Below are 11,357 nucleotides of genomic sequence, written 5' to 3' on the forward strand. Positions count from 1 at the left end.
CCCCCCCCCCCCCCCCCCCCCCCCCCCCCCCCCCCCCCCCCCCCCCCCCCCCCCCCCCCCCCCTGTGCTGTGTCCCTGATTGGTCTTGCCACAGTTGCAGAAGTTGGGAAGCTGGAACATGGAGCAGGGTAGATGCAGCCCAGCCTTTCCCATGCCCCTGGTTCCCTTGGTGGGTAGGGAAGGGTAGTGTCCTGCTAGAGTTGAGAAAGCATTAGAATTCTCGCTACACCTCTTCCATGTGGGCTCACATCATCACATCACTGACCTGAAGGAATTTCCATATATCATTCCTGAAGTCCCATTTGAGGGATTGCTTCTAGACTTTGGGCTTTCCTCATCCTTGAACCAAACTCAACATCCTCATTCAGGAGGGAGAGTAGGGTCAGTGCCCAGATCTCCAAAGGGGAGCTCTGCCTCTTGAGAAAGCCTGGGCTTCTGCAGGTTGTTTTCTCAAAACCACTGGGTGACACAGCTATCCCACATGTAGTGGAGAGAGGAAGCAGCTTGAGGCTCAGTGAGGCTAGTTAGTTTGCCCAAGAGCTTACAGGAAAAAAGGTAGGAACCTGAGACTTCAGCCCAGGTTTGCTTTGTTCACAAGTGCTCTTCTACTGAAAGTGGAAGTGCTCTAGGCTGAAAATGAAGGTGTGTAATTTTTGGCAGTTGCTATAATCTTATAGAGTTCTGAAGCCATTTACAAAAGCTCTGGGCTTCTTTTGTAAAAAAGTGTGGTTTTGTAAATTATTGTTCCCTCCTAACTCCCTCCCACCCCACCCCCCCAAAAAATCCTTGGCATTGTTTTCCATTAGATATATAATATGAGGGGTCTTCAAAAAGTTCATGGAAAAAGATTTGTATTATCTTTTAATTCCATTTTTCCACAAACATTTTGAAGTACCTATGTACATATGCATTTAATTTTCCTCTATAAACCCAATAAGAGATTAGTCTAATGCATAATGAATCCATATGATTTGGACATGCTTACTAGAAGTTCCCCCCATTTTAGTGGACATTTTCACTGACTCCTGATACTTATCATGTGAAATAAGCCATACTCAACATAGTTTTGAGACCAGTTATTCAGTATCATATCTTTTAATACAAGAAGCATACCCATACCAAGATGCTTTTTCAATCAGATGTAATAATAGTTACAGTAATTTTGAGGTGATGTGGTAAAAAACAAGAAAAAAATGGTTTTAGGGGGTAATATCAAAGTGTTCAATAAATGATTCCACTACCAGTGATTTAAAAAAAAAAAAAAAAAGCACTTTTAATGTGTCAATGTAACTAAAATTTAAATTGTTAGAATATATAAAAGCATGCGGTATTTTGGCAAAAATTACACATTAATTAATATGATTTACTTTCAAATAATTGCTGTTTATGTTTGAAGCAGAGTCATAGGCCTGCAAAAATGGGCTTTCACAGATTTTGGCTTTTGTCTGTTTATGTGAAGGAGGCAAAATTTAAGAACCAAAGAAGTCTGTAAAGTAGTGGAACAAAGGAAATGAATGATTAATGGATTTGGTATTCTTGTCAGGGTCATATAGATTTGAAAAGCAAACTTAGCAAAGGATCTAAGGGGGTGAAAAGGATTTAAAAATTAAAGTTACAACTTTCGCTGATCTGTTTTTTTAATTCCAACGATCCTATTATCAATGGGTTCTGCTCTATAAATTCTGAATATTTACTGTCTTTGCGGATCATGAAAAGCCTAGGCTAACTTCCCTGCCTCTTCATGTTTTGCTGTATTTACTTTTCAGTGTGGAGCAGTTACTTCATTGCTACTCAGAGAGACACCTATAGGGTCACCGAGGGCTGTGGTGGCCTGGGTCTTAAACCAGAAGAGAGCAAGGGTCGATGCAGCTTATGGACATTTTATCTTAAGAATTTGTTCAATGTTAACAGAAATTTTCAATCCAAAGTTATAATTCTTTTCTAATTATAGAAGCAGTAAAGGAAAAGCCCCTTAGTGATAGAAGGTTCGTAGAGAAGAGGAGGGACCATCACGGCACATTTTTTTTTTTTTTTTCCTTTTTGTCTTTTTTTTACTGACTGGTGACGGGATTGCAACCCTCGATGTCGCGCCCGTACCGGGGACCGGCAACGGGATCGCAACCCTTGGTGTTGCACCCGCACCACGCTCAGCCAGTGAGCGGGATCCAGTCTCCACATGGGATCCGAACCCTCGGCGGGAGCGCCGCTGCGCTCCCAAGCGGCGCACTCTCCAGTGCGCCACCGGGCCGGCCCCCATCACGGCACATTTGAATTTCGTCCTCGTGTTGTGCCGGCACCTTCAGCACCAGCAGCTCAGACGGGGGCATGTAAACAGGATCCTGTCTTTGCAGAGGCTGGCTTCCCATGAAACTGTATGTAGCAGATATTTAGTTAGGGCTTACTAAACATTGATCATGGAATGGCTTTAATTAGCACCTGTTATTATTTTGAGGTGCTAATTAACATCTTGAAAATTCTTTCTCTCGGACTAGGGGGAACCTATGATAGTACAGGTGTGAGTTATAAAGCTATATAAACTAAAATCTTTTTAATTGTTATAGCTTGTCCAAGAAAATAAAAAATAATGACACAAAGAAAATTAACTCATATAGAACTCACCTAAGTACTGTGTTTGAAGCACTTAGGTAATGTTGAATTATTTGATGATGAAATCATAATGTTAAACCTGAATACCCTCCCTTCTTTTGGTAAAATTCAAGACAAGTATTATAAAAAGCCATGTACATAAATCTGTTTTCCTAAACTGTTTTCATAAAATGATTCCTGCCAGGAATTACAAAAAAGAATGGTAAAAGTCGTTTGTCTGCCAGTACTTCTTTTTTTTTTTTCCTTTTTTGTCTTTTTTACTGACCGGTAACGGGATCGCAACCCTTGGTGTCGCGCCTGCACCGCACTCAGCCAGTGAGCGGGAACTGGTCTCTACATGGGATCCAAACCCTCGGCGGGAGCGCCGCCGCACTCTCAAGCGGCGCACTCTCCAGTGCGCCACCGGGCCGGCCCGTCTGCCAGTACTTCTACACTCAGTTCTGTGTCCCAAGGTTCTCACACTTCTGTTTGCCAGCAGGACTGAGTCTAGTGCTTTTTATAAAAGTATTAATAAGTTATTATTCGTCCCAAAGATGGGCAAGCACACAGGTGTACAAATAATACCTTCTTCTCAGAACATAGTTGCAAATAACTGCTGTGCACATGTGAGCTTCCATGTAGAAAAGTCTGAACTGTTCGGGGACTTGTGGACATTTCTCCAATAGCCTGAAACAGTGCCACCTTTTTTCATAGTTAGTAAAAACATTGGTGGATTTATTCAGCAATAAAAACGAATGAAGTATTGATAAAATAATTACTCTGAGTGAAAGAAGCCAGAAAATGAAAGAGTAAATTTTTTTATGATTCCATTTTTATAAGATTCTAGGAAATGCAAACTCGTCTATAGTGACAGAAGAGATCAGCAGTTGCCTGGGGAGGTGGGGACCAGGAGAAGAGGAAGGGGTGATGGGCAGGTGGGTATGATTACCAAGGAGTATGAGGAAACTCTTGGGGGTGATGGTGGATATGTTCATTATCTTGATTGTGGTGCTGATTTCATGGGTGAATACATAAGCAAACATTTATCAAATTTTACACTTTGTATATGTACAGTTTAATATTTGTCTATTATACTGCATACGTAATAAAAGGGATATTGTGTTACCGTTGTAAACAGAAATCACGTGACACTTGCCATAGACAGCAGGTAACTAGGAAAATAAATGTGACTAAAACAGAACAATGAAAGGAAAATCTGCCTTTTCCTGTGGAATTTGGGGCACAGGAAAGGCCCCTGTGTTTTATAATTTTGCTCCCATCTGATTTTTGATTCTTGAAATATATGTTTTGACAGACAGGAATTATATTTTAATTGTCAAGAACTGGGGTTTTGGAGTTGGGGAGACCTGGGTTTGGCCCACTTATCTGCCAGCTGTGTGACTTTGGGCAAGACACTCAACTTCTCTAATAACTGTGTTCCCTGTCTGTGAAATGGGTTAGTAGAGGCATAGTAAGTGCCCAACAGATGAAAGGAATTTTTGTTATTATTTTTGTTTATTTCACATTCCGGTTTCTACAAAATTTAAAATGATGATGGTTTTGGCTGAGGAAATATGGTATTTTAAATTCACAGGGAGGCATGTTACCATCGAGAATCAGATCCTTTAACAAAGACATAGTGTTGCCTGGAAGAAGATCATTCCATGAAGGGAAAGAAACACAGGTGATTTGTCAAATGGCCACTTTTTCTGTGTTCCTCATAGTGGGCATTGAGCTCTTAGGTGACCCTCTCACCTGGTTTCTCTGCTTTTAGTGGCCTCTGCTCTTCGGAGGTTTTCATTATTTTGAATTCATTTGTCTTTTTCTTTGTCAAATGATGCTATTGTTGCTCAAGGGTGCCATATTTATGATTGCTTATTGAGAAATCCATTGTGGCATTTAGCATATACTTTTTTGATTATTTAGTTATAAGTTATTTTATCTGTAGAAAAATGTTTGACTTTTTAAATGTTTTGTTTAAATTTGGTCGATATATCTTATTGCATGTAAGTTTTTACTAGCGCTTATAAACTTAATTTAAAAATTTTAATACATACTTATGGAAGTAAAGTTGATCATTTTATTCTAAATAGGTCATATTGTTGATATGCAAGGTTGGAGGATTATATAGTAAAAATATAGTTTCTTTAGCTCTGTACTGATGTCGTTTTCACTTATAGAAACTAAAATAGAATTAACTGCTTTTGTATAACATTGGCCTACTTTTTTCCTCTGCCAAATGGTTACAGGGATTTGACAGGTGATTGATTTGGTTTTAGAAGGTCCTGGAACTACACAAAGTGTTTTTCATATTGAAAAAGACATGCGCCGTTTTTCACAAGTTTTAAGATTTATTGCCTCACCCTAAGATGTTGCAAAGTTGTTTATTTGCTATTTATTTTACTTAGAAGGTAGTAATTGGTGTCATTAGCTGAAGGGCAAATTTGGTCACAAGAAAGGGTAGACTGTCTTTTTCACTCTTTGTTTTTTGTGGCTTCTTGGCAGGGCTGGAGATAAGATGGGTAGACTGCTACTTTCCTTTCACCCATCCTTCCTTCGAGATGGAGATCAACTTCCATGGAAAATGGCTAGAAGTTCTTGGATGTGGGGTGATGGAACAACAACTGGTCAATTCAGGTAAAAAAGAATGCCACATTTTATTTACAGGCTCTCTCTTCTCCTGTAGCCTATTCTGCTTACCCTTTTGCAGGTATTTACAGATTCCTGTAGGGGCAGCATCTGCATCTTTCCCTCCTCTGATTGCCCTGTCAACTTAAACCTGACATTGAACTCTGGAAAAGCTTGTTTCTCACATCTCGTATTGTAAAGGCTTCTTGTCTTTTTTTTTTTTTTTTTAAGATAGTTTATTGTACATATATGTGGGGTACAAAGTTGATTTTCAGTAGTTGTGTACAATATGTACAATGTGGTTAGATCAGGATAATTAGCTTATTCATCATTATAGTACATAATCATTCATTGTGTTTGTTAACCAATTCCTCATTAACCCCACTCCCTTTCCCTTTTCCCTCCCCTTTTCCACTTCTAGTAACCACAGCTCTTTTTCTCTCCTTCTAAAAGTTCAACATATTACTGTGATTGTTGTTTCATTCTTTCTCTCTGTCTCTCTTTATTGTTTATTTGTTTATTTATGGATTCAACTCCCACTTATGAGTGAGAACATGTGGTATTTCTCCTTCTGCACCTTGGTTGTTTCACATAGGATAATTTTCTCCAGGTTCATCTATGTTGCTGCAAATGGCAGAATTTCATTTTTTTTTATTGCTGAGTAGTATTTCATTGTGTATATATACCACAATTGCCTTATCCAGTCATCCGTCAATGGGCATTTAGGTTGGTTCCATAGCCTGGCTATTGTAAATAGAGCTGTGATGAACATGGGAGTGTAGGTATCCCTTCAATGTCATGATTTCCAATCCTCTGGATATATCCCCAATAGTGAGATTGCTGGATCATATGGTGGTTCTATCTGTAGTTGTCTGAGGAACCTCCATACTGTCTTCCATAATGGCTATACTAATTTACAGTCCCACCAGCAGTGCAGAAGGTTTCTGCTTTCTCCATATCCTTGCCAACATTTGTTATTCTGTCTTTTTTATAACAGCCAGTATGACTAGGGTGAGGTGATATCTCAGAGTGGTTTTGATTTGCATTTCCCTGATGATTAATGATGTTGAGTATTTTTTCATATACCAGTCAGCCATTTGTATGTCCTCCTTTGAGAAATGTCTATTCAGCTCCTTTGCCCATTTTTTAAATGGATTATTTGTTTTTTTTTGCTGTAAATTTGTTTGAGCTCTTTGTTTATTCTGCATATTAATCCCTTGTCAGCACATAGTTTGCAAATATTTTCTCCCATTCTGTAGGTCGTCCTTTCCCTCTGTTGATTTTTTTTCTTTGCTGTGCAGAAGCTTTTTAGTTTGATATAATCCCATTCATTTATTTTTTCTTTTGTGTTTGTGCTTTTGGGGTCTTATTCATAAAGTCTTGCCCAATCCTACATCCTGGAGTGTTTCCCCTATGTTTCCTTATTGGAGTTTTAGAGTTTCAGGTGTTATGTATAAGTCTTTAATCCATTTTGAGTTGATTTTGGTTTATGGTGAGAGGTACAGATCAAGTTTCATTCTTCTACATATGGATATCCAGTTTTCCCAGCACCATTTATTGAAGAGGTTCTCCTTTCCCCATTGTATGTTCTTGGTGCCCTTGTCAAAGATCACTTGGCTGTAAATATGTAGGTTGATTTCTGTGTTCTCTATTCTGTTCCATTGATCTGAGTGTCTGTTTTTATGCCAGTACCATGCTGTTTTTGTTATTACAGATTTGTTAGATAGTTTGAAGTTAGGAGGTGTAATGCCTCTGGCTTTACTTTTTTTGCTCAGGATTGCTTTGGCTATTTGGGGTCTTTTGTTGTTCCATATGAATGTTAGGATTGTTTTTTTCTATTTCTGTGAGGAATGTCTTTGGTATTTTGATGGGGATCACATTGAATCTGTAGATGGCTTTGGGTAGTATGGACATTTTCGCTATATTGATTCTTCCAGTCCATGAGCAAGGAATGTCTTTCTCTCTTTTAATATGCTCTTTAATTTCTTTCAGCAGTGATTTGTAGTTTTCAGTGTAGAGATCTTTCACCTCCTTGGTTAGATTTATTCCTAGATTTTTTTTTTTTTTTCTTTTTGGTGACTATTGTATATGGGCTTCCTTTCTTGATTTCTTTTTCTTCTGGTTTTTTGTTGGAGTATAAAACTGCTACTAATTTTTGTATTTTGATTTTGTATCCTGCAACCTTACTGAATTCGTCTATCAGCTCTAAGAGTTTTTTGGTAGTCTCTTGGGTTATCTGTATATAGAATCATGTCATTTGCAAACAGGGACAGGTTGATTTCATCTTTTCCTTTTTGGATGCCCTTTATTCTTTTCTCTTGTGGGATTCATGCCAGGGATGCAAGGATGGTTCAACATATGCAAATCAATAAATGTGATACACCACATGAACAAAATCAAGAATAAAAACCATATGATCATCTCAATAGATGCAGCAAAAGCATTTGACAAAATTCAACATTCCATCATGATTAAGACTCTCAACAAATTAAGTACAGATGGAAGGTATCTTAACACAATAAAAGCCATATGTGATAAATCAACTGCCATTATCATCTGAATCGGGAAAAACTAAAAGCTTTCCCCTTAAGAACAGGAACAAGACAAGGATGCCCACTGTCACCACTCACAGGAGCCTTCTTATCTTTGCAGATCTTCCTTGTCAGCACTTGGCTGCTGGATTTGTACTTTGTGATTCGTATTTTTTGATATGTTGTAATTTGCCCCACAGGTGTCTGATACATGTCACAGGAGTGCAGTTTATCTTCCAAACTATTTAAGAACAAAGCCAATGCATAATCTTTTCGTTCTTATTGCAATTAGTGTAGTGCCCCCAAATTCAGCAGATATTTCATAAATACAGTAAAATACAATATGAAAACACTTAGTCCCATCAAGCTTAGTTGTTCACCAACCTTATTACAGGAGTGCTGTCTGACCAAGGGAGAGTGGAAAGACAAGATTAATGATTGAATTCTACCCATATCTGTAGGTACTTGAGAAAGGTCTTTCAAGCTCTTTTATGCAAGACATTGCTAATAAAAATGATTGCTTCTAGACTTAATTTCAGAGCTGTGAATTTTTTTTAAAAGTCACGGTCAGAATTTAATGAAAAAATACTTTTTAGAGTGTAAATCCTCCAGGGAAAGTGGGTTGGGATAGGGCATTTAAGCTCATGCATAAGCAGGAAGTACTGGGTGGAGAGGAACTGATATGGACTGTCCTGGGACCCCCATCCCCACCCCTGCTCCCATAGAAGGATATTTGCTGTGTGGCTTTGGAGGGCAGCTCTGGCTCAGGGTTGGTCACAAGCCTCCTGCAGCTGAATGGAGAGGTCCTTCTTGGTGACTGAGAGGCATGGATAGACCATAGGTAAAGGTGTGATACTGGCCTTGGGGTTGGAGAGTGAGGATGCAGTGAGAATACAGAGACAGGGCGATATGAGGTGCAGGAGCCTGTGTTACTGGGGCTGGGAGACTGGAGGCTGGGCCTCCCTCTTACTCCCCCTACCATCCATGTGAGGGGCCCGCAATCAGGAAACTCACAGGTTCCTCTCCATTCTGCTGGGGAAGGCTTATGGGGAAAGCCCAGCACAGTGCCAGAGGCTTCATGGATGGTTTTCAAATATTTAAAGGGCTGTCCCGGAGGAAAGGGAGCCCAGAGTCACAATTAAGGCCTGTGAGTAATAGTGGTGAGGCCTGGGCTTGGAGTCTGGAAACTGCCCATTGACAGCCATGTGTCTTCAGGCAGGTTGCTTAGCCCCAGTGGGCTTTAGCTCTCTCAAGATACCACCCTCAAAGTTTCATCTTGAGGGTTAATGAGGTAATACATTTCAAGTGCTTAGAAAAGAGTCTGGCACACAGTAAACATTCAATAAAAACTAATTGCTGGTGTTGTCATTTAAAAATTTTTTCTAATAGAGCCGTTTATCAACAGAGGGACCCCTTAATAGGAAATATTTAAACAGGGGCTATCCTACAGGTTATAAAAACAATTTCTAATCAAGTAGAGCTAGATCATCTCTTTGATCTTTAGTCATCCATGATTCTAGATTGAGTGCTTTTAGAGGGGGAAAAAAAATAAGAATAACAAGAAAAAGGAAGAAAGGAAAATCAGCCTAATAGATATATATATATAGCTCAATAGAAAACACAAAATACTGGAAACAAATATGTGAGATTTAATCTCTCCTTGAGTGGGAGCTGACTTCAAATACTTCTGTGGTGTTTTTGTTTTTTTGTTTTAGACAAAGATTTGAATGAGTCCTAGCCTTCTTCCCAGGAGTGCCTGGTGTCAGGGGCAAGAGCTGGGAAAGCAAATGAGGGGATGATCAGCTTCTATCAGTTATCACATGGAATTGTGCTTCCTTGTGCATTTTCCAATAACCTCAATGTGTTTTTATGAGGTTTATCCACACGGTAATTAGCTGAATATAGTTATCTGAAACAGGGTTCCCAGTCCTTATTGCACATTAATGAGACTGCTGTTCTACAATTAGATCAGTCACGTCAGGTATTCTTGAAGAAAATGGCAAAGTAAAAAAATAAATAAATAAAAAAGACACCTAAGATTCAAATATGTTTGATTGATTCATAGTGATGGTAGGATGTGCTTCAAGTTTTGGAGAAGTTGTATGCATAAAATTTGAATTAAATATCTTGCAATAGAGGAAAGCTAAAATGGAAGAAGAGATGATTTTATATAAGAAATTCTGTGTAGGTTTTGCTGTTTGAAGTTGAAGTTATTATGACAAGATTCTACTCTGTGTTCTCAGACTTGATTGTGTTTTGATGTTTATAGTTAAAAATTTTAAACTATGTGCCTAGCAGTCACTAACAACAATCATTATTTGCAAGTATAGCTAATTTTTTGTTTTTTGAGTTTGTACAGCATGGAGAAAGACAGGCTATGTATATTTCATCCTTCTAGTTCAGTTTTGCCTTCTTTCTCTCTCCTCCATCCCTCCATCCCTCCCCCTCCTCTCCTTTCCAAGAAACATTATAACTGATGGTTGTAGATTCTCCTTTTTTAAGGTTCTTATAGAGGTGCGAGTACATGCTGAGATAACCAGAAACCAAAGACACTGATGGAGCAATGGTAGTAACAGAGTTGAGCCCTCACTGTCTGCCAGCATCTCATAAAGCATGCTTTATGTGCTTTCTTTCATTTAACCTTGATAACAAGGCTCTGAGGTGTTTAAAGCCCCTTCACAGAACCTGAGAAAGCTGATCTGGATTGTTGTGCTAGTGAAACTTGCCCAGGTCTTTCTGACAACAGTCACCTACTGGACTGTGCTATCGGAATAGTAAACTGCATGATTTTGAAGTGGCTAACAATTTATTTCAAATAAATCGTTCTGCCTAACATAGAAGAAGAACTGAAACAAAATGAAACAAACAGCAAACAAAACTCTATTCGTTTTGTAATTATTTGTTACCTCTAAAAAAGAGCTGTTGCTACTATGTATGTTATCCTATGATAGAGTGCATTTAATTAAAGCATGGAATTGGATTGCTAATTTGAACAGTCAATGAAAACATTTTCTTACACATTAAAATTGACTCACATATATGTGTTTTCTGAAGCTCTTGTAAATGGCTTATAGAATGTTACTTTATTTCTTCTTCCTTAAGTGATAATGTGTTCATCACTTTTGAAGTGATGAGACTCCTGAGATTTAGTAATTGTGATGTGAGTGGTGACTGTTTTCATGATGATTTGATTGTTTTTTCCTCGGGGAGGTGTTTTGAGGATGGTACTGAGTCACGTCCCCAAATACTACACACTTATTTCCCCCGGGGCTGACTCATGCTGCTTATGTTGTTTCATATAGTATATGGAGCATGAACATCTAAAACTATCACCAGGGGTGACTATGGGCTGTGATCGTGCCAGGAAGGAGTTTACCATTTATTGAACCCCTGTGAAGTTTAGAAAATGGTACATAGGCCAAGGGGGAGAAAAAGCTCTGTAGTAGAACATAACTTTTTAAAAATGGGATCTCCATCTTTAACTCTTTGTTAAAAATTTAAAATTGACACTTTTGGGAAAATCTTGTAAATACATACATGAACAGTTTCTGGGTTTTTTTTTTTTTTTTTTTTTTTTTCCCTTTTTTTTTTTTTTTTTTTTTCCGGCAACGG

The 11,357-nt window shown here is 38.6% G+C and overlaps 1 protein-coding gene across 2 annotated transcripts in view; it reads left to right on the forward strand.

The window, feature by feature from the left end:
- FARS2 (phenylalanyl-tRNA synthetase 2, mitochondrial) overlaps nucleotides 1-11,357 on the forward strand; it is a 540,429-nt gene that overhangs the window by 195,203 nt on the left and 333,869 nt on the right. For both annotated transcript variants that reach the window (XM_008569891.1, XM_008569880.1), the window contains one exon: nucleotides 5,092-5,223. In XM_008569891.1, coding sequence (XP_008568113.1) covers nucleotides 5,092-5,223 — 132 coding nt within the window. The remainder of the gene's footprint in view (nucleotides 1-5,091; nucleotides 5,224-11,357) is intronic.

Source organism: Galeopterus variegatus, unplaced genomic scaffold (genome assembly GCF_000696425.1).
Source record: "Galeopterus variegatus unplaced genomic scaffold, G_variegatus-3.0.2 Scaffold29, whole genome shotgun sequence".
Lineage (NCBI taxonomy): Eukaryota > Metazoa > Chordata > Mammalia > Dermoptera > Cynocephalidae > Galeopterus > Galeopterus variegatus.